This window comes from Rhinatrema bivittatum, chromosome 6 (assembly GCF_901001135.1).
Source record: "Rhinatrema bivittatum chromosome 6, aRhiBiv1.1, whole genome shotgun sequence".
Lineage (NCBI taxonomy): Eukaryota > Metazoa > Chordata > Amphibia > Gymnophiona > Rhinatrematidae > Rhinatrema > Rhinatrema bivittatum.
In genome coordinates this window covers 369,103,663-369,130,548 of record NC_042620.1, presented here as the reverse complement: position 1 = coordinate 369,130,548, position 26,886 = coordinate 369,103,663, and the positions used below count along the sequence as shown (strand labels likewise).

Here is a 26,886-nt window from a genome sequence, read left to right as displayed (position 1 = left end):
CCCATATGAGGACTACCATCCTGCTGTCCTGTGAGAACACCTGTTACAGGTAAGCAACTCTGCTTTCTCCTTCTTTGCGGTCAGTTCTGGGGTTTTGGAGTCGGTGTCCGCCTTGCACCGACCATTTGCCAGCCAGAAGCATGGCTTCCTCCGGGTTTCATCGATGTGCCCGCGGACCACGTCTTTGACTGATCCGCATGAAGTTTGTATTCTTTGCCTGGGGGCATCGCATGAAGGTTGTCAGGCTTGTTTGGATGAAATGGAAAAACTTTTTGGCTCCAGGAAATTGAGGTCATCCACGCCAGCGACAGGTGCTTCAATGCTGCGGGGTCGGGGGGGGGGGGGGGAACCCATGGACATCGAGGTCCACTCCCCCTCCGGGTCCCCCTCCGAAGAGGGGCTCTGGAGATCAACCACTATCGATGTCGTCGCGTTCCAGTATGTCGGATTCCTCACTTTTCTCGGCACCGGAGAAAGACAGGGCCGTGCACTGTGGGAGTTCGAGGAAGCACTGTCACCAGTTGCCACTGGCTCATGGAACCAGTTCCAGGAAGGCACTGCCATTGGCTGTGTTGCCCCAAAGCAGCCTTGCAGAGACTAGGCTTCGCCCTTGATTGAACTCGGGAGTCCGAGGCACTCCCCCCCGTTTTGAGGGTGATCTGGTGGTGCCTGCTCCTCCACCCGCATTAACCATGGCGATGTTCGAGGAGGAGCTGATCGCAAGGTTCGGTTGATGGTGCTCTGAGCCCTCAAGGGCATTGACCTACCGGCCCCATCGGTGCCACCGTAGATGCTGGAGCCTACTCCCTCGATCCTAGCACCGCTGATGGAGCACCTCAATGTCTTGCTGGACGTCCTCCCTACACAGTTGTTACCCGGGCGTTCTTCGATCTCCCGGCAGCCTTCATTGCCTCCCACCTCTGGGGCGATAACTATAGCCAGGTCCTTTGGGGGCCTCAATGCCGTCGATGCCTCCAGGGCCCAGACCAAAGGTCCTTTGGGGGCGTCGATGCTTCCGGGGCCCAGAGCGCAGGTCCCCCACTGACCTCACCTGGGGATTTTAGTGAGGAGGAAGCTCCTTATGACCTGTATGGGGACGATACTTCTGAGTCCTCCTCTGATGTCTCCTCTGATGTCCTTTCGGAACCGTCCCCCCTGGAGGAAAGGCGCTGGTCTTCACCAGAGGACTTAACCTTTGCTGGTTTCGTCTGCACTATAGCGGAGTCTATTTCCTTCCAACTCCTGACAGAAGAGGATGCCAGACACCACATGCTGGAGGTGCTCCAATTTGTTGACACGCCAAAAGAGGTGGTGGCTGTTTGAGATCTTCAAGGAGTTGCTCCTTCGCATCTGGGAACACCCTGTCTCTGTGTCACTGGTAAACAGGAAGGTTGACACGGTCTACCTTGTACAGAAGTTCCTGGGTTTTGAGTGGCATCAGCTCCCCCACTAGTCGATGGTAGTGGAATCCGCCCTCAAAAAGGTCAAACGGTCCCAGATCCATGCCTGCGCCTCCGGGGCGGGAATATAGGGAATGGGACACACTGGGTAGAAGGTGTTCCAAGGGGCAATGTTAATAGCCCGTATCGCCTGCTACGAATCGTATATGGTCCAACATTCCCGGAACCTCTGGAAGCGGGTTCAGGAATTGGTGGAACGCCTCCCTCAACAGCAGCAGGATGCATTCCTGGCACTGGTCCAGCAAGGTTTTGAGTGTAGTAAGCACGAGGTGCGTTCCACGTATGACGTTTTTGAGACATCAGCTTGTGTGGCCTCAGCGGGCAGTGGAGCCCGCAGGATGGCCTGGCTCAAAACTTCGGATCGCCCGTTGGCAGACCTCCCCTGTACACGGGCTAAACTTTTTGGGGATAAGGTCTGAGATGCTGTAGCTCAGCTGAAAGACCATCATGAGACCCTCTAAAATCTTTTGGCTAGTGCTTCGGACCCTCCTCCGCTGCCAGAAGGTCGGCGAGGCAAGGGGCTCATAGGTCCTTCTACTGCCAGAGGAAGTACTACGCTCCGGTTTCCCATGGATGTTCTTAGTGGGTGTCCTCTAGAGGCCGCTTCAAGTAACCAAGGGGTCCTAGACTTCAACCAGCACCACAGCCGATCCTCTCTACAGTTTTTGACTGGGAGAGAGGGAGCACAAGTTCAGTCACCATGCCTTCGGCACTGGACCCTCCAGTAGGTGGCCATCCGCGGTTCTTTCTGGATCGCTGGCTAGCGATCACCTCGGACCAGTGGGTCATCTCCATCATTTGCTGAGGGTATCGTTTAAACTTTGAGTGTGCCTAAGGATGCTCCCCCGTGCCCTTCTTGGGGTCAGTCCTCACATCAGGAAATACTGATGCCGAGCTCTCCACCCTCATACAGGTCAGGACGGTCAAGCTAGTTCCTCTGCAGCAGCAGGGATTGGGATTTTACTCCCGATATTTCCTGATCCCCAAAATCGAGCAGTGTGCCTGGAGGGAATAGAGAACGTAGTGGCGGACCATCTCAGTTGGGCTTTTCGGCCCCACAATTGATCTCTTGATCCGGCGGTAGCAAACACGATCTTTCATCTTTGGGGCATCCCAGATGTAGATTTTTTTGTATCCCCCTGCGACAACAAGGTGGAGTCATTTTGATCCCTGTACGGGTTGAATGGCAAACCAGCCTCGGATGCCTTTGCCCGCCATTGGGGCAAGGGGCTTCTGTATGCATATCCTCCGCTTCCACTGGTGATGAAGACACTCCGGCAGGACAGGGGCACTATGATCCTCATAGTCCCCTATTAGCTGTGTTTAGCTTCCACTCCTGCAGGACCTCTCTGTCCGGAACCCGATCAATCTGGGGATCTCCACAACCTTAGTCACACAGGATCAAGGCAGACTGTGCCACCCCAGTCCTAGGGCGTTGTCTCTAAAGGCCTGGATGTCAAAAGGCTATCATTGCAACCCCTGGCATTGTCTGACTATGTATCTCAAGTTCTGGTTGCCTCTAGGAAGCCCTTGACCAGAAAGTCGTATAGTCTTGAAGTGGAGGAGGTTTGCTGTCTGGTGTGAGCAGCACAGGATGGACTCATTTACCAGCTTCAACCTGAAGCTCTTGGACTACCTGATGCACCTGTTGGGATGCTGGTCTGAAGACCAACTCAGTCAGAGTGCACCTCAGTGCCATTGGGGTTTATCATCACAGGGCGAATGGTATGCCTGTCTCAGTACAACTGTTGGTTGGACGTTTGATGGTTGGTCTGTTTCAGTTGAAACCCCCTCTGCGTCTGCCGCCTGTGTCCTGGGACCTTAATGTGGTCTTGGCGTGCCTCATAAAGACCCTTTTTGAACCTATGCGCACGTGCAACCTGAATATCTGACTTAGAAGGTAATATTCTTATTTGCAATCAACTCAGCACGTTGGGGCAGTGAACTTCAAGCACTGGTGACGTGCCCTACACAAAGTTCTTCCATGATAAGGTGGTACTCCATACTCATCCTAAGTTCTTGCCTAAGATGATATCAGACTTCCATCTGAACCAGTCTATCATCCTACCCACCTTCTTTCCTAGACCTCATTCCCTCTCAGGCGAACGGACCTTGCATACTTTGGAATGTAAGAGGACTTTATCGTTCTACCTTGAGAGGATTGCAGGCCATAGGCAATCCACACAACTCTTCATCTCATTTGATAAAAACAGAATGGGATTTGCTGTGGCCAAACACACCCTGTCTACCTGGCTGGCAGACTGCATGTCTTTCTGCTAACACAAGCGGGACTGGGGGCCATGTTAAGGCTCACTCCATCAGAGCCATGGCAACTTCAGTGGCCCATTTGAGAGCGGTCCCAGTGACAGAGATCTGCAGAGCTGTGAGATGAGGTGTTCTCTCCTCCCGTTCGCTGCTCACTATTGCCTGGACAGAGACAGCCACCAAGATAATAGCTTTGGCCAATCTGTTCTCTAAACTTTTTCAGGTCTAAATCCAACTCTTCTGCCTAGGGTCTTGTTTTTCGAGTTCGGGCTGTCTTCCTCTGTTACCAACAGTATTTAGGTTGTTGTGCCTGTTGGCACCTGTTTGGTGTCTGTTGGTCTGCTCTGTTCGGACTACACATGTGTGAGGACTACCATCCTGCTTGTCCTATGAGAAAGCAGAGTTGCTTACCTGTAACAGGTGTTCTCCTAGGACAGCAGGATGTTAGTCCTTACAAAACCCGCCTTCCACCCTGCGGAATTGGTTTTCATTTTAAGTCTATTTTATTTTTTGTAATACTATGTAACGAGACCGAAGGGGCATCCCGCATAGCCATAAGGATAGTGGCATGCTGGGCATGCTCAGTGTGCCAGTCAAAGTTCTAGAAACTGTGACAGAGGTTTTCCTTGCTCCATCTGATGATAAGAACATAAGAAAATGCCATACTGGGTCAGACCAAGGGTCCAACAAGCCCAGCATCCTGTTTCCAACAGTGGCCAATCCAGGCCATAAGAACCTGGCAATTACCCCAAAACTAAGTCTATTCCATGTTACCATTGCTAATGGCAGTGGCTATTCTCTAAGTGAACTTAATAGCAGGTAATGGACTTCTCCTCCAAGAACTTATCCAATCCTTTTTTAAACACAGCGATACTAACTGCACTAACCACATCCTCTGGCAACAAATTCCAGAGTTTAATTGTGCGTTGAGTAAAAAAGAACTTTCTCCGATTAGTTTTAAATGTGCCCCATGCTAACTTCATGGAATGCCCCCTAGTCTTTTTACTATCCGAAAGAGTAAATAACCGATTCACATCTACCCGTTCTAGACCTCTCATGATTTTAAACACCTCTATCATATCCCCCCTCAGTCGTCTCTTCTCCAAGCTGAAAAGTCCTAACCTCTTTAGTCTTTCCTCATAGGGGAGCTGTTCTATTCCCCTTATCATTTTGGTAGCCCTTCTCTGTACCTTCTCCATCGCAATTATATCTTTTTTGAGATGCGGCAACCAGAATTGTACACAGTATTCAAGGTGCAGTCTCACTATGGAGCGATACAGAGGCATTATGACATTTTCCGTTTTATTCACCATTCCCTTTCTAATAATTCCCAACATTCTGTTTGCTTTTTTGACTGCCGCAGCACACTGTACCGACTATTTCAATGTGTTATCCACTATGACACCTAGATCTCTTTCTTGGGTTGTAGCACCTAATGTGGAACCCAACATTGTATAATTATAGTATGGGTTATTTTTCCCTATATGCATCACCTTGCACTTATCCACATTAAATTTCATCTGCCATTTGGATGCCCACTTTTCCAGTCTCACAAGGTCTTTCTGCAATTTATCACAATCTGCTTGTGATTTAACTACTCTGAACAATTTTGTGTCAACTGCAAATTTGATTATCTCACTCGTCGTATTTCTTTCCAGATCATTTATAAATATATTGAAAAGTAAGGGTCCCAATACAGATCCCTGACGCACTCCACTGTCCACTCCCTTCCACTGAGAAAATTGCCCATTTAATCCTACTCTCTGTTTCCTGTCTTTTAGCCAGTTTGCAATCCACGAAAGGACATTGCCACCTATCCCATGACTTTTTACTTTTCCTAGAAGCCTCTCATGAAGAACTTTGTCAAACGCCTTCTGAAAATCCAAGTATATTATATCTACCGGTTCACCTTTATCCACATGTTTATTAACTCCTTCAAAAAAGTGAAGCAGATTTGTGAGGCAAGACTTGCCCTGGGTAAAGCCATGCCGACTTTGTTCCATTAAACCATGTCTTTCTATATGTTCTGTGATTTTGATGTTTAGAACACTTTCCACTATTTTTCCATGTCACCCATGTGTGAGGACTAACATCCTGCTGTCCTAGGAGAACACCTGTTACAGGTAAGCAACTCTGTTTTCTCGCTCTTGGTGGATTTCTTCCCCAGGAGGTTTGCTCTCAATTTCGGCTATTCCTGTCATACTGAGAGATCTACCTCAGGGTTGGGGTGTGGAGGGTAACTCTCTACTGGAATCATCAGTGAGGTGTTTGGTTGAGGTTGATAAATATAGGCTAGTGGTGTTTTCTTCTATCTGTAGCCCCAGGGTCTGCCTCCTTGTGTCCTTTGCTCCATCCAATTTCAGGAGGTGGGGGGAGGAGAAAATCTAGGGCATTCGTGGTATATCTTAGTGTACTTCTGTAAGGATTGGTACACCACCTTTTTCCTTTTTTTTTCACCAAGTTCTGGTTAGTACTGCCATTAGTTGACCAAAGTGCCTCTCTGTTCACCTAAGCTATCCTGTGGACAGGATGGATAGGCCTACCCTTGCCATGGTGGATTGTAGGTGACTTCAGGCCTAGCTTAACTCCCTACTCGGTGATTTTTGGGCTAGCAATTCAGGGATTACCTTTCATTGCCTGACATTCTTGATGTCTGTCCTGAGTGGTCAGATCTATCTCGTACTATGGCAGGCAAGGTCTGCCACAGACCTGGCCGCTGTTGCCACTTCTTTTCCAAGTGTTGCTAATGTTTTTCTGCCCATTGTGCCTATCTGCCAATCAATGGGTGCTCTTCTGCAAATACATTGTGTCCTTCAGATGCTAGTGGACTGCATGTTTTTTTTTCTGGAGGGCTTTCTGGCCCCAGTTGGCTTTCGGTTGTCTTGTGACACTGAAGGAAACTGTGTAGTCTTCGGCAAGAGTTCTTTTCTTGGTTGATTCTCTAGGCCTTTTCCTGTATCTAGGAGGATCTGGACTAAATTTTCTTGTTAGGGTTTGCTGATCCAGAAGCCTGACTGAAATAGTCCCATGAGACAAAATATGCTTCTTGCTGGACTTCGTATCACACCCCTGCCTTAGGCACCTCTGCTAGGAATCAGGGTATTTGTGTGACGGTCTGTTTTGTGGTTTTTCTTTTGTAGGACCCCCAACTCTTTTCCCATCTAGACCTGTTTTTGAGTCTGCTACCTCACAGACAAATGGGAGAAAGGTGATGCTTTCAGTACTGTGGGGTTCCCTGCTTTGTCCTGTTCTCACAGGACAAGCAGGATGGTAGTCCTCACATATGGGTGACATCACAGAACACTTTTGTCAAAGTTTCTAGAATTTGACTGGCACCTACTGGGCATGCCCAACATGGCACTAAACCTGCAGCCAGCAGGGGTCCCCCTTCAGTCTTCTTTTTTCCGCTCAGCAGTAGCCACGCGGGTTAAGGAGCTCCACAGAGATTCCTGACAGGAATTTTCCTCACGGAATTACTTAAAATTTTATATCCCACAGGGGTTTCCCTTTCAAATTTTTGCTTCCGCTGTACTCCGGTAAGTCCCTTACCCGTTTTGGGTCGATTCCCGTCGAGTTTGGCCCTTGCGGCCTACTGGCCATTGACCGCACAATTTTTCAAAGGCCATGGTGTTGGGGTTCCGTCAGTGCCCTGACTGTACTTGCACCATGTCCATAACAGACCCCCATAAGGTCTGTGTAATGTGCCTCGGGTGCGAGCATGATGTCCTGACTTGCACCAAATGTGCCTTAATGACACCAAAAGGTCGCAAAGCCAGAATGGAGAAAATGGAACTTCTCTTCTGTTCTCAAATTCTGACGCCGTCTATTGCTTCAACGTCGTCCGAACTGGCGCTGTCCACTTTGCGCCAGCATCGGGCACCGGCCAGTGACCGTCCGGCATCGACGATTTCCCGGCCGTCGACTACCTCTATTCCCCCTCAGGATCGAGGGGATCATAGAGAGAAGCATCAACATCAACACAGAAAGCCTCAGACCATCGATGAAGGAAAATCATCGACTTCGCCATTGTCCGAGCTGCCATTGAAGAAACCCCATCCAGAAAAGGCATTGACCCTTTCTGGGACCGGGTCACCGAGGCAACCCTCACCCGGACGGGTATTGGAAACTGCGACTCCACCTTTAACAGTGGTCCCTACGGCTATGCCTCTTCCTCCTTCTCCCCTTCCGAAGCCGGGGCTGCTTGCTCCAGGTTTCCGTGAAGATCTGGACCGGATGGTTCAGGAGGCCATCGATAAGGTGATGCACAGGTTCCAAGCTCCTCCGACGCCGACACTGGTGCCGATTGTGGAACCGACCACCGATCCCATTCCAGCAGCATTGGCACCGCTGCTCTCGAAGATGGAAGCACTTATAGCCGCTTTTCCACCGATGGATCCTGGGTCACAGGTGGCTCCGGTGCCTTCTCCACTTACTCTATCATCGGGAGGAGAAACACCATTCCGTCTTCCTCCATCGGGAGTCCTACCGATGCCTCGGCCATCGATGCCAATGCGGCCATCGGCACCACCGATCCATCCATCGATGCCCTCGATGCCTGCACCGGTGCCCTCGAAGCCTTCATTGGTGCCTCCAATACTTCCCTCGCCTTCAGAGCCTAGGCCAGGACCTTCAGGAATACCTTCATCCCATCCTTCTCAGGTTCCTAGAGGAACAGGTGCTGATCCCTATGACATCTGGACTGACGATACATCTCCAGCACTGATGATTTACCATTACCACCTTCTCCTGCTGAAAGCAGGAAACATTCTCCTCCAGAGGACTTGTCCTTCATAAATTTTGTGAAAGAAATGTCTGAGTTGGTTCCCTTCCAATTACAGACTGAGCAAGATGATAGACACCAAATGATGGAGCTGTTACAATTCCTGGATGCTCCCAAGGAAATAACCTGATGGATAGGGATAGAGGTTATTTTGGATCTTCTCAAAAAGAATTGGGAACACCCTGGTTCGGTAGCTCCAGTCAACCGAAAGGCAGATACCACTTACTTGGTCCAGTCAGCCCCAGAGTTCCAAAAACCTCAGCTGGATCACCAGAATCTGCCTAAAAGAGGGCATGACGCTCAAAACCCCACTCTTCCTTCCCCCCAGGTAAGGAGCAGAAATTCCTGGATGCCATTGGCCGGCATGTCTTCCAGGGATCAATGCTCATCTCTCGGATTGCCTCTGACCAGCTCTATATGACCCAATATAATAGAGTCCTATTCAAGCAGATACAGGACTTTGCAGAGTCCCTGCCTCAGCAATTCCAGGAACAGCTACAAACCCTGGTTCAGAAAGGTTTTGAAGCAGGGAAACATGAAATAAGGTCCTCTTACGATATCTTCCACACCGCTTCCAGGGTATCTGCAGCTGCTATTTCTGCAAGAAGATGGGCCTGGCTAAATTCTTCGGACTTGCGCCCTGAAGTACAACGCAGATTGTCCGATCTGCCTTGCATAGGAGACAATCTGTTTGGTGAACAGATCCAGCGGACGGTGGCGGAACTCAAAGAGCATCATGAGACCCTTCGCCAACTCTCTCTGATGCCTCCTGAGTATTCCTCTAAACAACCATTCAGGAAGGACACCAAAAAGTCATTCTTTCATCCAAATAAGTCCTATCCACCACTGTCTAGAAGTCGTTCTACGAGACCTTTCCAGAAGGCCCAGTCTCATCAATCTCGTAAGCAAAAGCCACAAGCAGCTCCTCAGTCGGGCCCTGCTTCTGGTTTTTGACTCCTGCATAGAGAGCAGCAGCCAGCTTCCACTGCCACAGATACCAGTGGGAGATCACTTGTGCCATTTCATCAACATCTGGCACAGAATCACAGACCAGTGGGTCCTTGCCATAATCTCTCAGGGTTACACCTGAACTTTCTCTCTATCCCACCAGATTTCTCACCTCGGCAGACGTGGGGAACATCTGACCACTCACCACTCCTGGAACAGGAGGTCTCCCTCCTCCTCCAGTCCAAAGCAATAGAACTAGTGCCCTACTCCCAACAGGGCCTAGGATTCTATTCCCGGTACTTTCTAATCCCCAAAAAATCAGGCGGCATTCATCCAATTCTGGACCTGCGTGCCCTCAACAAGTACCTCCAACGAGAAAAGCTCAAGATGGTGACCCTGGGTTCCCTCCTTCCTCTTCTGCAAAGAGGAGACTGGCTCTGCTCTGTAGACATCCAGGACACGTATACACACATTGCGATAACTCCATCTCATCGCAGATTTCTGGTAGGCCCCAGGCACTATCAGTACCAACTGCTACCATTCGGCCTGGCATCTGCACCTTGAATCTTCACCAAACTTTGTCCGTCATAGGGGCAGACTTGGACACCTTTCAAGCAAAGGCTTTTCTGCCTCGACAGCGAGCTCTCACTCTCATTTCTCTCGCACACCAGCTACAGTCTCACACAGCTCGACTGCACGTCACTTCCTCATCCTGCTGGGATACATGGCGACCTTGGTACAGGTTACCCCCGATGGCCCGCTTGGCCATGAGAGCCATGCAGTGGACTGTAAGGTCACAATGGACTCAATCCGTCCAACCACTATCGACCATTGTCCACATCACCAACCCACTCCGCCAGTCTCTGGCTTGTTGGAAAAATCGGATCAATCTCCTCCAAGGCCTGCCCTTCCAGGCTCCAAATCGTCAAATAACTCTCACCACTGATGCTTCCAACCTCACTTGGGGAGCACATGTTGCCAATTGGCAAACCCAAGGAGTTTGGTCTCCAGAGGAATCCAAACACCAAATCAATTTCCTGGAGCTACGAGCAATCAGATATGCTCTCAGGGTGTTTCGAGATTGCCTGTCCAACCAAGTCGTCCTAATACAGACGGACAACCAGGTGGCCATGTGGTACATCAACAAACAGGGAGGAACGGGCTCCTACCTACTGTGTTTGGAAGCGGCACAGATATGGGCGGAGGCCCTCTCCCACTCGATGTACCTCAAGGCCACCTACTTGCCGGGAGTGGACAATGTGTTGGCGGACAAACTGAGTCGCGCCTTTCAACTGCACGAATGGTCCCTCGACCCCACAGTGGCAGACTCAATATTCCAACGCTGGGGTTATCCTCGCATAGACCTCATTGTGTCACCTCAAAACTGCAAAGTAGAGAACTTTTGCTCTCTCACTCGCAGCCAACACTCACAACCAAGAGATGCGTTCTCCCTCTCATGGGCGACCGGTCTCCTATATGCATTCTCTCCACTTCCACTTCTCTCGAAGATTCTCGTGAAGTTACGTCAGGACGTGAAGCATGGTCCTGATAGCAACTCACTGGCCGCACCAAGTGTGGTTTCCGATCCTTCAGGACCTCTCCATTCACAAGCACATTCCCTTGGGAAAGGACCCGCTTCTGATCACTCAGAACGACGGGTGCCTACGCCACCCCAATCTTCAGGCTTTGTCCTTGACTGCCTGGATGTTGAAAGGTTAATCCTTCAGCCACTTAACCTTTCGGAGCCAGTTTCCCGTGTCCTGATTGCTTCACGGAAGCCTTCCACGAGAAAATCATAAAATTTTTTTATCTCATCTACTATTAAAAGTGGCTTCTTTAAGTTACTTACGCTGAAAAGAATTAGACTTATTTTACATCCTCAGGACTTCCGGACAGTGTTGCAAGCCACAATCTTACCAAAACTAGACTATTGTAACGCACTTCTGCTGGGTCTCCCAAAAAACATAATTCAACCTTTGCAGATGCTACAAAATGCTGCTGCTCGCATACTAACTAATACCCGAAGACACGAACACATCACCCCTGCCCTAATGTTTCTACATTGGCTTCCTGTAACGTTCAGGATCACTTTTAAAGTGCTCTCTCTCATCCATAAATCAATACACAACCAAGAGATGCAATGGTTCTCTGATCAGTTTATTTTCCACACATCTAATAGACCAATTAGGAATATCCACAAAGCCAAATTAGCTGCTCATCCACTCAAACACATCAAGCACGTATCCACAAGAGAACGTTCCTTCTCTATTGCTGGGATCAACTTATGGAACAATATGCCATTGGACTTACGTTGTGAACCCTGCCACAAAACGTTCAAACAAAACCTCAAAACATGGTTGTTTGAACAAGCATACCATAGATGATCAATGTCTAACTTGAAAAAATTAGTTTTAATTGAAAATCAGTTTTCTGTATAAAGTTGTCAACTACTGTTGAAGTTAATTGTTCACGTTCCTATTAACTGTTGTATGCAAAACCTGTTGCTATTTATTGTTTTCTTACTGTATAACCGGTGTAGGGTTCGTTACGTTTTCTCATTTTATTTTTTGGCACTTCCTATAGCTTTAAATAAGACTGAAAGGGGACCCCTGCTGGCTTGGCTGCAGGTTTAGTGCCATGCTGGGCATGCCCAGTAGGTGCCTCAAAGTTCTAGAAACTTTGACAAAAGTGTTCCATGATTGGGCTCCATCTTGTGATGTCACCCATATGTGAAGGCTAACATCCTGCTGTCCTGTGAGAACATCTGTTACAGGTAAGCAACATTTGCTTTTTGGGCAGTCTCTAGCTGGGGATTCACCCATGTGTGAGGACTTCCACCCTTGAGAAAGCAGAGTTCTTACCTGTAACAGATGTTCTCAGAGGACATCAGGATGCCAGTCCTCATGAAACCCACCCACCTCCCCTGGGAGTTGGTTTCTCCATGTATTAGTTATGTCATGGACTGAGGGACTCTGCCTGTAGGGCAGGTTGGTAACTACAGCTGCACATGCTCAGTAGGGCATGTTTGAAAGCTCTAGAATATTTGAGATCAAAGTTCCGGGCGGGCTCTATCCAATGATGTTGCCCATGTGTGAGGAATACCATTCTGCTTTGTAGCAATTTTCAAAAACTCATTTATACGCATAAAGTCTTTTGAAAGTTACCTCCTAAATTTACACCTGAGGCAACAAAGGGTGGAATGACTTGCTCAAGGTCACAAGGAGCAGCAGTGGGATTTAAACCCCTGGTTTGCAGCCTGCTGCTGTAACCACTAGGCTACTTCTCCTGTACATATTTGATGTCTAATTTATGTGAGTAGTTATAAAATTATCCCCTTACAGGAAGGCATAATATATGGGCATGGGGAGGGATGGAATAATGCAGGCTGAAAAGACAGTGAAAGTTATGTGCTTAGATCCTTGTGGGAAAAGATCAAAAACTGCTAGGAATACCCCAGTGATATCAGGGGCAAGTTCAATTGGTTCCTGATTTACAATCTTTAACATTTTTCCTTGTTCCTGATTTATAACTCCCTTCATGTTACATTCTGGGACTTTTAGTCTCAACTTCCTTGAAGAAAATAAGACAGCAAGTTCTGGAAATCACTGGGCTACAAATAAAACTCAAAATTAAAGCAGGCTTGACCAGTTGTTCCTGATTCAGAACTCTCTTGTTAAGACAGTTGAAGACTAATTTGCAAGCACTGTGCTTGCTGATAAGCCAAGGATCCCAGATGATGTGTGTTTCATTGTGCATGCATATTTTTCATCGGGAGCAGATTGGTGAACTTAGAGTACACTTTGCAACAAACCAGACTCAGAGCCTTGTATGTAAGGGTCCTGAACACTACATGTTGGGAAAGTCACAAAAAAAAAAAAATCCCCAAAATGAAAATGTTCTTTGATGAAATTTCAAGGCCTAGTACAAATTGAAGCTGTATTGCATATTTTCTGAGGGCTAGCAACCATGTAAACATTTAAGTGAATATTCAGTAAGTAATCAAAGCCTTTTATTCCTAGCACGCCAAGAATAATACATATTTAAATCATGGATATGTTATGGTAGCCAGATGGTGTGGAATAACTCTTCTTTATATTATTGGTTTTTACTCAAGATGCATCATACTCCATGCTAAACACAGATACCTGAGACTCTGGTTATCAGTGAGGGCTTAAATTAAGTTTTAATAAAGCCAGGGTAAGAAGTCCAGGGAGCAGAGGCATAACTGAGTGGCATGTAGGTTGATAATTTTCCTGGCAAGTTTCTAATTTTTTTACTCATAGCATTTCTTTGAAATATAAAGAATACTAAAGGGAATTCTACCCAGGTTGCTTGGCTTTTAAACTGTTTTACCATTGAGTCACTGTGGTAGCAGAAGTCTGTTATCCTTTGCAATAAGTACATATAAGTGAGGACCACATCAATCCTTCTGTCAGATTTACCTTGCTGTATTTATAGAAGTGAGACCGATATGATAATACCATTAATTCACTCACTGGTTTCCTGATTCCTTTCTATGCATTTTAGGTCCCTAGGAATCCAGATCTACCGAATGCAGTACATCTTCAGAAAGAAGAGCAGAAGAAGATTGATGAGGCAGAACCCCTTAACCCAGAAGAAACGGAAGAAAAAGAAAAACTTCTCACCCAAGTAATCAAAAGGAAGCACAGCAAATGTGTACTTTTTCTATAAAAGCAGACCTAATTGTTTTTGTTTTGTTTTATATTGAAGCTGGTGATTTTCAGAAACAAACAATATCTTTTTTTTTGCTTTCTGGTTTCAATTTTAGTCTCATGATAAATCAAGCATATATACTTGATGAAAATGAACAAGTAAACAGTGAGTCACTTAGTATCTTAAAGTTATTTGCTAGAATTAAATGCTGTGACTTGAAGATGATTGCTGTTTGTTTTGACCCGGCAGTTTTCTCCTGCTGCTTTGGGATTTCTGCTCAGTTCAGAACCAAGGCTAGAATCTGGCACCATGAGCCTTCATTCACAACTACCAAGGGGTTTTTCTCTATTTTATATCATTTCCCAACTTATTTAGACCATGCATTGTAGTGGCAGTCAGGAAGATCATTGCTAGTACTATTTTTATTGTTTAACAAAATCATAACAAACCTTATAACAGCAAATTGTAGATAGGAAATATTACAGTGTTCCCTTGTAAGGCAGTGTTTCTTCTGAAACCCTAAATCTATCTCTAAAATACACCAGTGCTCACTGAATAACTAATATCTTTATTTTTTTTAAATATATATATGTATATGGCTTTTTTATTTATAATATTTTTGTCATATTATTGCACCATTAATTGTACTTAAAACTTAATTTATGCACAGGTCCACACCAATGGACTGTCAACCTGGACAGCTTTGACTGCTATTATTTTAGAAAGGGAAAACATCAGACTGCACAACACCAGCATCTTTTTTTTTTGTTTCTTTTACCTTAAATCTGTCATTAAGTAGCCTATTTCCTTCTGCTAATATACAAATGAAAATTTGGCAGTCCAGAATGCTTAAATGAAGACTCAAAGAATCAGAGTTTACATAAAAGAAATTATTCTTTTCCGTATCATTCTGCTAGACCAGCAGATAGAGACAGAGGAGGCTGTCTTTTTTTAGTGACATCATCACTGGCACTTGGGATGGTACAATCCAGGCAATAGCCAGTATTCTCTCTATCTAGTAGATGGTAGCCTGCTCTGGACTGATGTAGCAGGATCCTCAGCTCCCTTATTTTGGTCTTTGGTCTTTCCTGATGAAGTGCCTTGGCATTTCTGCTCCTTGGATGATGTTTTGCTGTCTTTGTAGAGTAAGAGTTGGTCAACTTTTTCCGTAGCCATATAGAGTGTGGGCCAGGTTCTGAGGTTTTTCCAGGTTAGGCAGGCCCTTGTAGCTGTCTTCTAGGTTCCCTGTGGGGATATGGTGGGCTCAGTTGGATCCTCTGGGCAAGTTTTTCCTCTCTGCCTCCCTTCCCCAGTCTATTTCTCTATACTCTTCTGCCTGTTAAAGTTTAAAAAAAAAAAAAGGCAGATAGAGAGGTTTTCTTTCAGCCAGCGGCCAGAGAAGCAGAATGGCAGAGGGGATAAGGAGCCTTTCAGCCAAGGGGAAGGATTTGGCCTGAGTCAATATCAGGGTCTGTGTGAATGAATGTTTGGTCTTTCTCTCAGGCCTACTTCTGTAGTGTTAGCCATGCAAGGAGCTTTCCTTGGGTCCATCTAATTTTTTTCTTTGCAGTAGTCAGAGGTAGCCTCTGGTTATGGCTGAACAGGGCAGCCATTGCAGGGGTGTGGGAGTTGTTTCAGTAGCTATTACCCCTCCTGCAGTGGGGGCAACAATTCTTTGGGGGAGACATTTTAAAGGAGCTTCAGACTCAGCTGGGGCTGTGACTCCTGAGCTTTCAGCTGGGGGCAATTCTGGCCCCTTCTGCAACTGAGGCTTGCAAGGCCCTCCTTCCTGCCATTTTGAATTTTTCCAACAGTTCATTTCTGATGGTGCCAATATGCTTGATTTTGGCTTGAGAGGCTTGCTGGTTTTCTTCCTGGAAGGGGAGACCAGTGTAGACTCAGTCTAGAATCCCTGTCCATCCGTACAAGAAGCTTTTTCTCTCAGATTTTTTTAGGTTCTTATACAAGGCCTTCTATACTCAGCAGAGACCTGATGGGGAAGGGAACCCCGGGCATGGTGGGCCAGGTGTCTGTCCCGGGCACCCTCTTCTTGGAGGGGATTTCAGTGATTAAGCATCCCAGATAGGAGAAGGAAAGTAGTAGTCTGTACATTTTGGGGGAGGGAACCCCCAAATTCTGGAGAGGAAGAGTTGGATGTAGACAATCTCCTAGGTTCCTCAGAAGGGACATTATCATCCAAAAAGAGGATGCCTCTGTCATCTGCTTATTCCATCTGCTTCTCGTATCTCCCAAGTGGTCTCTCAGGATGTCTGATTCCAAGGTTGAGGAGGCTCATACAAGAAATCCTATTCTTCAGGGAGTCCATAAGTCTTCAAATGCTTTTCCCCATCATTCAGCTAAGGAAGGCAGCTGGCAGAATGGGAATCCCCTGAAGGAGGGCCCAAAGGCATCAAAACTTTGAACAAATTGCATCTGCTGCCAATAGAAGTCATACAATGTCATTTCTACATGCCACAGATTGATGCCCTTGTTTCATCTGTCATCTGCAAAACAACTATCCTGGTGGAAGTGGGCCACGACCCTCTAAGTATCCTCAGGATAAAAAAATTGAGTTCTCCGTGGGCAAGCATCCCAAGTAGCCACACAGATTGGTGATGTCATCCAATGGCGCCAAGTCAGTTTGTTTCTCTCTCATAGCTCCGAAAGCAAGTTTTGCTTTCTGAGCATGTGCAGTCCTTCCTGTACTAGCATGTCCATGTGCCATCTACTCAGTCTATTTTTGTCTATTTTTATTTTTTTTTTTGTGAAATTCCCAGTCAAAATAAAACTGAAAATGAAGGTCCCTAAATATGATTGAAACTGTTTCCTCATGTAAAGGAGAAGAGAAAATTATCTCTCACTCCATCCCCCTTCCTCGCCAATACACCCTCTATTAGGAAAATAGAGCAGGCTAGGCTGCTACAGATCCTTACACAGAAACTACATGCTGCCTAACAGAATACCTCACTTTAGTTGCATATGCAGGACTTCACCAAATTCAGAATAAAGTGACCATAAAAAAGTTTAAACAGAAACATGCAGTCAAAAGCCTGAACTAGAAACTGCAACAAGCCAAACTTTGAATGTAGTGCAGCAATGGAAAAACAGAAACATTACCATGCCTCATAAAACATCAAACAAAATTAAGAAATATAAAACATCAATCATAATAGTAAAACCATACCAATAGAAAGTAAATATTTCAAAACAGCTGATGAATAGCATCCAATATTTAAAAACCCAAATGCAAAATGTTTAAATTTTCCAAACAGCAAACATATCAAATAACACGCAATAATTAAAACTTATAAGGATTTTAAAAATCTGCTCTCCGTACCTGAGAACTTTTGATTTCTAGTCACTTTGAGATTGTCATAAATTAGTTCAGGTGGGGAAGGATGCACACAAACGTACTCCTCTCTCTCATATACACACACTTTCCAAAACACATACATGCATTCTCTCTTTGATCCACATACAGTCACACACACACACTTGTTCTTTCTCTCTCCCCCACATGCAATCACATACATGCACTCTCTCTCTCTCCCACATGCAATCACACATGCGCTCGCGCGCTCTCTCTACCCCACAATCAATCATACTCACACTTGCTTTCTTTCTCTCACATGCAGTCCAACACACACACATGCTCTTATACTCTCCCATGTGCATTCCGACACATGTTCTCTCTCTTCCACATGCAGTCCTACATACACACATGCTCTCTCTCCCCCATATGCTGTCATGCTCACACACACACACACACACAATCACACAATCTCTCTCCTACATGCAGTCACACATATGCTGTCTCTCTCACTCACTTTCTCTCCCATGTGTGATCACACACACTTTCTCCCACATGCAATCACTCTCACACACACAAGCTCAAACACACATACACAGGCTGCTGGGTTGTGGAGTGGGCAGCAGTAGAAGTTCCGGTTAACCATCCCTGCAGCAGCAGGAGATGGCATTTGGTTAAATGTGACTCCTGTTGCCGTTCTGGTGGGGGGAAGGGGATGTATCGCCACCTCCCAACACACTGACAGCAGGAACCCTGTAGAGAGGCCTGTGCAGCTTAGGGCTGCCTGCTTGCATTGGTAGAAGCAGCGGTCTAGTCTCCCTCAGTTACTATTCAGTGCTGTGCTACAACTACTGTGCGACTTAAAATGGCCTTGCATGCTCCAGGTTGCCGACCTCTGCGCTAGAATTTGCCTCTCCTGTTTCGGTTTGTTTTTTTTTTTTATTTATGCAAGTTTACAATAATTACAAGATCCAAATCTTGAACAGGCAAAATTAGAGAGTATATCACAAAGAATAAATTTAAATCACAAAATATAACAAGAAATAGTATATTTAACAACTCTCTATATTCAAGTCCTCAAATAAGGGGGCAGATACTTCTCTACCTAAGGAAATTCAGAATACTACCTCTGAAAGCCTGAAGAAATTTCCAGACATTTAAACAGCGACTAATAAATTTTTTTTTTATTTTTTTTTATTATTTATTTATGCAATTTTTACAACAATTATTTGACCGTAAATTTACAAATCAATCTTAGGGCATTCATAGTACAAATAAATGATAAACACTTCTGGATTTGGTCTGAAGGGAGGTTTCGGCGGCTCTGGAGTCGAAGGCGCTCCTGGGCTTAAGGAGGTCTGAAAGTGTTCCTGGGATACCTGGACCTGCTCTTGTTCAGTATCCAAGTCGGAACCCCCAGGAGTATTGACATTTATAACTTTGAGAAAGTTCTCTATTAAGGGCTGAGAAAGGGAAGGATCCAGCACAGTCGGGGTCTCCGGGCGTAGTCTTCCCTTTCTCTTTGTGTGAGGCATTTTATAGAGGTAGTACTTTATAAATTCTCAAAGACACCTTAATTCCCAGGATCTCCGATGGGGGAGTGAGGGGATATAATTAGAGGCTTACTTACAGTTCCGTGTTTGTTTCAGTTAGATCGTTTCCTTCCTGGGATCCAAGTACAAAAACAAAGCCGTGCGTGCGCTTCGGCAGCGCGTCGGCGACTGCACGCGTCACAGGGGGAGCCGGTTTTAAGCTTACCGGCTCCTCCCCTTTGATGACGTCAAGGGGCGAGAACCAGGAAGTGGCTCACCGGGCGGCGGCTCCAAGTCCAAGAGGTAACAGTTGTAGTAGAAGAAATTATAGAGTAACGGTGTTCCCTTCAGCCTCTATCGCCTCTCACACCCCCAATAATTTTTTAAGGGGGACCAGGAGTTTCTAAACAAGGTATAGCAGTAGATATAGATGTCATCAGGGTTTTCCCAACTAAGAATTGGGTTAATTGTGGCGGATCGAAAAAAACATACGCATTTTCTAAATATTTTACCATACATTTGCACGGAAATTTTGAAAAATATTTCCCCCCAAGTAATAAGACCTGTGGTCTCAGCAAGAGGAAAGCTTTCCTCCTCTTCTGGGTTTCATGTGAAAAGTCTGGAAAAACACGAATGCTACATCCCTGAAAACTCTCATTTCTATTTCTCAACACCATTTTTAATAGCCATTCCCTAACAGTCTCTAGTGCTAAAGTCACTATGAGAGTTGCAGGGACTGCTATCTCCAAATCTGATGTCTCCAAAATTGCAGAAAGATCAAGGTCAGGTAGCTGTTCACGTATAGGTCTTATAGGATCCATATCTCCTCCTTGTTCTATAGGTGTTCTTCTGAACTTAGGAAGATAGAATATCTTTGTTATTGGCAGAAGGGCAGAGTCTGAGATCTTAAGAACATCTTTTAGGTAATTCTTAAAAACCTCTCTCGGAGATCTTAAGGGTATCTGGGGAAAATTTATAAACCTCAGATTTCTGCCTTTTACCAAATTCTCAAGGTTTTCAAAGCTGTATTGTTTTTATCTTTTATCATCATTACTTGCTTCTGTTGGATCCCATTTAATTCAGTCCTAGTAGAGGAGACCTGATTATCCAATTCCAAATGCTTATTTGAAATAGTCTCAATTCTAGCTTCTTGCTGCTTAACTTGCTCTGTTACAGGAATCAGTTGTTGAAGAATAGAATGACTCATATCATTTATGGCTTCCCACAGCGTTTCTAGTGAGAAAGTCAAAAGTCTTACCAAAGATGGAATTTCTATTGTGGGAATTCCCCCAATCGCTCCTGCAATTTCCCTTGATTCTCCAGCTTCCATTTCGGCATGCCCTGATGTCTCTCTCGGGCTTGAGGTCGTCACAGCCAATCTTCCCGACCCCGCTTGGTAAGTTCCCTCAACACTCCGGTTGTAGGTTTCTTGCCCCGGTTGTCTCTACAGAACTAAACGACGATGTTGAGCCAGGGAGAGAGGGAAGCTCAGCTTCCCCTCCTCCTCTCTCCAGCGGCTGTAGTCTCGTTACCATGTTGCTGCGCCGAACGTGGGTGTCCATCGGTCCAGTTATGGGCGTCGCCGGATACGAAATCCTCGGTTTTCGTTTCCTCCCCATTTAGAAGAAAAGATAATCGCAGGAAACAAATTTTTAAACTCTCAGCCGAGAGCACTCACGCCGAGCAAAACAGTCTGGTGGCCATCTTGAATCCGCCCCCTCCTGGCTAGTTCCAGGTTTCCTCTGCCTCTCCTGTTTCTGACACTTTTATGGTATCTCCGTGTGTGTCATATTCCAACCGGTTTGCTGTAGCGGCTACTCTGGGAAGGCATCAGGTTCAAGGTCATGGTCCGTATTCCATTCACTTTGTGTTTCTGAAGAAGGATAGTTTACAAGATATGAAAGGGGTCAGTTGGTCCATAATCCTAGCTGTAAGACAGGGTGAGTACTTTTTGTTTGTGAACGTTTTGGAGGTTTATTTTCATATTCTCATCGGGGAAGAGTGTAGTAATATAGTTAATAATGGCAGATAAAGACCAAAATGGTCCATCCAATCTGCCCAGCAAGTTGCTCAGAGTAAAACTGCCAACTCCATGCAGGTACTTCTATGCATAAATGTAAACTTTTAGGTGTAACAGAGGTTACCCCATTTCTTCATTTCCATTCTCTAGCCATTAGGGATCTTCCGTGTTCCATGCCCTTTTTTAAAAATTTCATTACCATTCTTGTTCACTACCTCCTCCGATTGGGCATTGCATGCATCCACTACCCTTTCTGTGAAGAACTATTTCCTGACATTGTTCTTGAATCTTTCCTCTTGGAGTTTCATATCATGATCTCTAGTTTTTCAACTTCCTTTCCATTCGAAATGGTTTGATTTTTGTGTTTCATTTATTTCTCCAAGGACAAGCAGGATGGAAGTCCTCACACATAGGTGACATTATCAGATGAAGCCCAGCACGGAAAACGAAACTTTGACTAGCACACTGAGCATGCCCAGCATGCCGATTGCCACGTGTCCACAAGGGGTCCCTCTTCAGTCTTTTCCTTCCGTGAAGCTTTCGCCTCGTGGTCGTGGAGTTCGCGCTTCTTTTTTCAGTTTTTTGGGGTTGGTTTTTTTTTTTTTTTTACAGTTTTTTTACTCTCCCGTGTTGCGTAGGGTCCCTTGTGTTTTTCAGGTCCTCTATCTGCGATCTGGTATGTCATTCGAGTTTTTGCAGTCGATCGCCGATGGCTTCATCTTCCGTTGACTGCCGACCATCAACTGCGCGTCGCATACTTTATGCAATGGCATTGACCGGCTTTCGCTGGTGCCCCCGGGGCTGTGTCCATCACAGATCCCCATGAGATCTGTGTCCTTTGCCTGTGAGCGTCCCACGATGTCCGCGGTTGTGATCTCTGTGCCCAGATGACCCCTAAGGTCCAAAAGATCTGATCCGTCATCGGCTTCCGGGTCCTCTACCCCGCTCGGGAAGTAGGTTCTGGTCTCCCCAACAGCTGCTCCCCAGTCCTGATGTGGGAGTTGGGGACCGAGTGTGTTCTTTGTCATCCCGTTCCCGGTTGTATTCCTCACCATCACCCTCGGTTCCGGGCAAAGACCATGGTGACCATCGAGAAAGATTGAAGAAACATTGACATCAGTCATCGTCTTCCAAGCAGGACTGTGGACAGGCATCAACATTTGTGTCTCCCCCAAAGCGGGCAGAGGAAGCAATTCCCTCAGACCCTTCCAAAGTCTCTAGGCAGCCTCCTCTGACACCGGTGAAGGGCTCAGTGCCCCCAGTGGTCCTGGGTACTTCCCAATTCCGCCATCTCCTCCTCAAGCCATTTTGTCCTCAGCTGCCTTTGAGAAGTTGGAGAGGTGCATGTAGTTGGTGCTCGGCCGGGCCCTGCAGGGCTTTGAGCTGCTGGTTCCACCTGGACCGCCACCACCACAGGATCCGATTCCACTGGTGCTTGTGCCTTTACTGGAACGGCTTGATATGCTGCTTGGTGTCCTACCGATGCAGCCAGCACCGATGCCTCAAGCCCCTTCGCGGCCAAAGGGAGCATCACTGCCTCTGCCACCGGCTCCCATCCCGATGAGTGACTCCTCAGAGGAGGAAGGGCCATCAAGTTCGGTGGCATCTTGGGGATGCATGGCACTCCTCCACTTCCCAGCTCCCCCAGGGCCTTCGGAATAGTGCTTCAGTGCCCCTGATTCCCACTCCCCCCCCCCCCCCCCCCCCCCCGGACACCGTTAGACCCTTCAGTGCTTTTGCGGCCTCAAGGCCCGTCGATGCTTTCAGTTCCCTCTTTGGTGAGGATGAGGCCTGTGCTTCAGGCACAGTTGGGTGCTCAAGCCCCCCGCATCCCCTGGGAAGGGGAGGCATCCATGTCCTCCACCGAGAAATCGGAAAGATCTGCCCCCCCCCCCCCCCACCCGGAGGATCTTTCCTTCGCGGGCATCATAAAGGACATGGCAGAACGGTGCCTTTCCAGCTCTTAACAGAGCAAGATACTAGGCACAAGATGCTCGAGATTCTGCAGTTCTTGGATGCCCCAAAAGAGATAGTGGCGGTACCGGTCCATAACATCTTCATGGAGCTGGTGGCCTGCCTTTGGGAGCATCCAATCTTGGTGCCGCCGGTGAACCACAAGATGGACACAGTTTACCTGGTTCAACCTACCACTGGTTTGGAGCGCAGACAGTTCCCTCATCTGTCAGTAGTGGTAGAATCGGCCTTCAAGAAGGCAAAGAGGATTCACCCTCATGTCTCAGCCCCCCGGGGTGGGAGCATAGAGCCCTCGATGCCCTTGGATGCCGGGTATTTCAGGGCACAATGTTAACCGCCTGGATTGCTAGTTATCAATTGATTATGGGCCAGTACTCCCAGAACCTGTGAGTTTAGTGAATGCTTCCCACTGCAGTTCCAGCAGGAGTTCCATAAGTGCCTTGAGTGTAATAAGCATGAAGTCCGCTCTGCATATGATGTCTTCAAGGCGGCTATGAGAACCACAGCAGTGGACATTGGGGCTTGTTGGATGGAGTGGCTGCTTGCTTCAGATCTGTGCTCTGAAGTCCATGACTGCCTGGCTGATTTGCTATGTACCGGGGAAAATCTGTTTGGAGACAGAATTAAGGAGGCAGTGGTGCAACTGAAGGACTATCATGAGACCCTTTAGCAATTGCTAGCTAGTACCTCTGACACCCAAGAAACCACCTCAGCAGTACCTGAAGAGGCCTTTTTACCGGCCATGCAAATACTATCCAACAGCACCGAGGGCCAGACCTCAACGGCCTCTGCCCAGAGTGAGGTTCAGACAACCTCAGTCGCCCCGGCCAACCGCATTTCCACCACAGAACCCCGCCATGGGGTTTTGACTGGCAGCCAGGAAGCATGACCACACAACTTGTAAGAGAAAAGCATACGGATTTATTATCTCTAATTTCAAAACTGTTTTAGGAAATGTGCCTTAAAATGTAAACCCACACACTCACTCATTCACACTCTAAAAACATTCCATCAGATACAATATGGTAGTCAGCCATGTAACCAAAAAGGTTGATACAACAATATTTTTTCATGCCTTAATACAATATTATACATATAAATTCCCAGTGGATACACCCACTTGCAATCTATGCCCGGCTTTCGCCTATTTTTACTTTATACCTCACTGAAACATGATTATATAATGATGTACACCATTGTTGCATATCCTCAGTTTATCTTTATTCGGCTGACTTCCTTGTATTGATCTCTTCTCTAGCGATGACCGTTCTTCACATTGCTGTTAACAACTATTCACTGTGGTCTGACCCCAACAAGAGGCCCCTGTTTCACATCTGTCTGCTTTCTCAGGGGGACTGCAACCACTGAGAAAACAAACCTGAATTTTAGATACAGCAAAAACTAATACCAAGGACACATTTACCACCATAAATATATATTAAACTTTTGCTACAGACCATCTGTTATTCAGCTTTTTCCCAGGCTGTCCACCGATTTCAAATCTGCCATCAACTTTCTCCCATTTCTTCTAAAGACCATATTCCTCTTGATGCAGCAAATATCTTCACAGTAGGATTAAACCTAAATTGTACCAAACACATATACTCAACGCCCTGCCTCATTATGTATGAGAGACAAAAAACTATACCTAGGTCCTACACAAGACTAGTGGCTTACCGTTTCAATAATCTTCCAATAATGTGCCTTACAAGCAACGATAGTTTCCAGGTCCATCCGTGTTCAACCAGTTCAAAAACATTCAACTGCGCCACAATTTCGCCGTAGTTAGAGGCATCTCTCCATGAGCTTTTTAAACAGCTTGCAAAAGGCCACCGCCCTAATGCGGTAAGCCACGCGCCTCAACATCCCTCACAATGGGACGCGACGTGATGACATCATCATACGCAACCCTTATGTCCAACCCAAAACAGCAAAAACAAATAAAAACTACTCTCCGATACCCCATACGACACCACAAACATACCATAATACCAAACATCCTACCAATAACCGGATTTGTACCCGCTGTGCCTACAATGTCTACCCACACAGATACACCCACAAATGCCCACTCATATACCACAACATCTCCCACAGATTACTAACCGCCCAATCTAACATACACACTTCTCCCACAATTAAAACATCATTCATACCCTGATATTACTCACAAAACATGTAAACATATACCACACTCATCACATAACATAATATTTCCACATTTGTGCAAATGACAACGATACTATGCCTAAACCACGAAGAATGCTGAATATACAGCTGATTTTCATATATTCCTTCAAAAAAAAGGCTATCCGCTCTATCTCTGCATTTAAACCGTGAGGCGTCAGGGTTTGCCAATCAAAAATACATTGCTGTTCCCATTGAGTTAAAAGGCGCTGTGTATCTCCCTCAGGATTCCGACATTGTTTAATGACAAAAAATTTTATGTCATCTACGCTATGTGATTTCTGTAAGCAATGACTTACTAATGGAGCTGACTCTTTTCTAGTGCGTACACAACTCTTATGTTCCACTATTCTTTGTCTTATGGTTCTATTGGTATGGTTCTATTGGTATGACCAACGTATACTAGTGTGCAGGGGCACACAATGGCGTAAACCACCCTTTCAGATGAACAAGTAAAATGTCCTGATAATACATATGGACGAGCATGAAATTTAAACTGATACTGTTGAATTTGCAATATATTAGAACAGACCAAACAGTGGCCACATTGAAACTGGCCACAGGCTGAATATCAGCTCTTAAGATCTCTCTTTTTTTTAATCTCTCTCTTAAATTTTTACCCTTCTTAGTGACAAAAATAGGCTGTTCAATAAAACCAGGTAAGGTTGATATTACTGACCAATGTTTCAATATACTATGTTTTATAGCTGTGGTTTTAGATGAATACGGAAGCGTACAGACTATCCTTGAAATCTTCTCTCTGTGCTGAACTCTCAATAGATTGTCTCGATTTGCATAAAGACCACGCTTAAACGCCTTCTTAATGAGTCGCTTATTGTAACCACGTTCTACAAATCTATCAGTAAGTTCTTGGGCCTTAGCCCTATATTCTAATAATGATATTCGCTAGCACAGATTATTGTAACTCCCTGCTTTTAGGACTACCTCAATCTACAATTCGGCCTCTGCAAATATTGCAAAATTCCGCTGCCAGAGTTTTGACAGGCAAAAAAAAGAGTGACCATATTACAGGAACACGTGCTGAACTCCACTGGCTTCCAATTGAACAAAGAATACAATATAAAGCACTTTGTATAATCCATAAACTAATCCACGATGATAAAGCTGACTGGCTTAACACGGCACTGCGCATGCATGTACCACAAAGAAACCTGAGATCTGCAAATAAAGCTCTACTAACTGTCCCCTCTGTCAAATCAGCACATCTCACGCAAGTAAGGGAAAGAGCACTGTCACTGGCTGGTCCTGTACTCTGGAATACCATGCCACTCGAAATAAGACTACAGACAAATCTGAAATTATTCAAAACTAATCTGAAAACCTGGCTTTTTAAACAAGCATTTTATAAAGATAAAGAAAAGGAGAAAAATAGTTGAGTGATAAGGATGCACCAAGCTAGAAGTTTTTAGTAACCTACATAAGCATACTAATGTTAAAATCAAACTGCCTAATTTGTTCCTAACAATCAGGTTTAACTTACACACCTAGTTTATTATTTTAAATTGTTACCGTACTATGATGGCACACGAGTAATTTGTAATCTATACCACCCATATTTCTCTTTATCGTGCCCTTCTGTAAACCGTTGTGATAGTATTTAACTTAACGGTGGTATAGAAACATTTTTAAATAAATAATACAGAAGAACACAGTCTTCTGTATCTCAAAAACTGCCCACAAGGTATATTTTCTTTAAGTTTTCTAAGATGAAAACT

The 26,886-nt window shown here is 45.8% G+C and overlaps 1 protein-coding gene across 2 annotated transcripts in view; it reads left to right on the top strand.

Moving 5' to 3' along the window:
- Nucleotides 1-26,886, top strand: part of SMARCA1 (SWI/SNF related, matrix associated, actin dependent regulator of chromatin, subfamily a, member 1) — an 856,940-nt gene that overhangs the window by 616,899 nt on the left and 213,155 nt on the right. For both annotated transcript variants that reach the window (XM_029607880.1, XM_029607879.1), the window contains exon 20: nucleotides 13,981-14,103. In XM_029607880.1, the coding sequence (XP_029463740.1) occupies nucleotides 13,981-14,103 (123 nt within the window). The remainder of the gene's footprint in view (nucleotides 1-13,980; nucleotides 14,104-26,886) is intronic.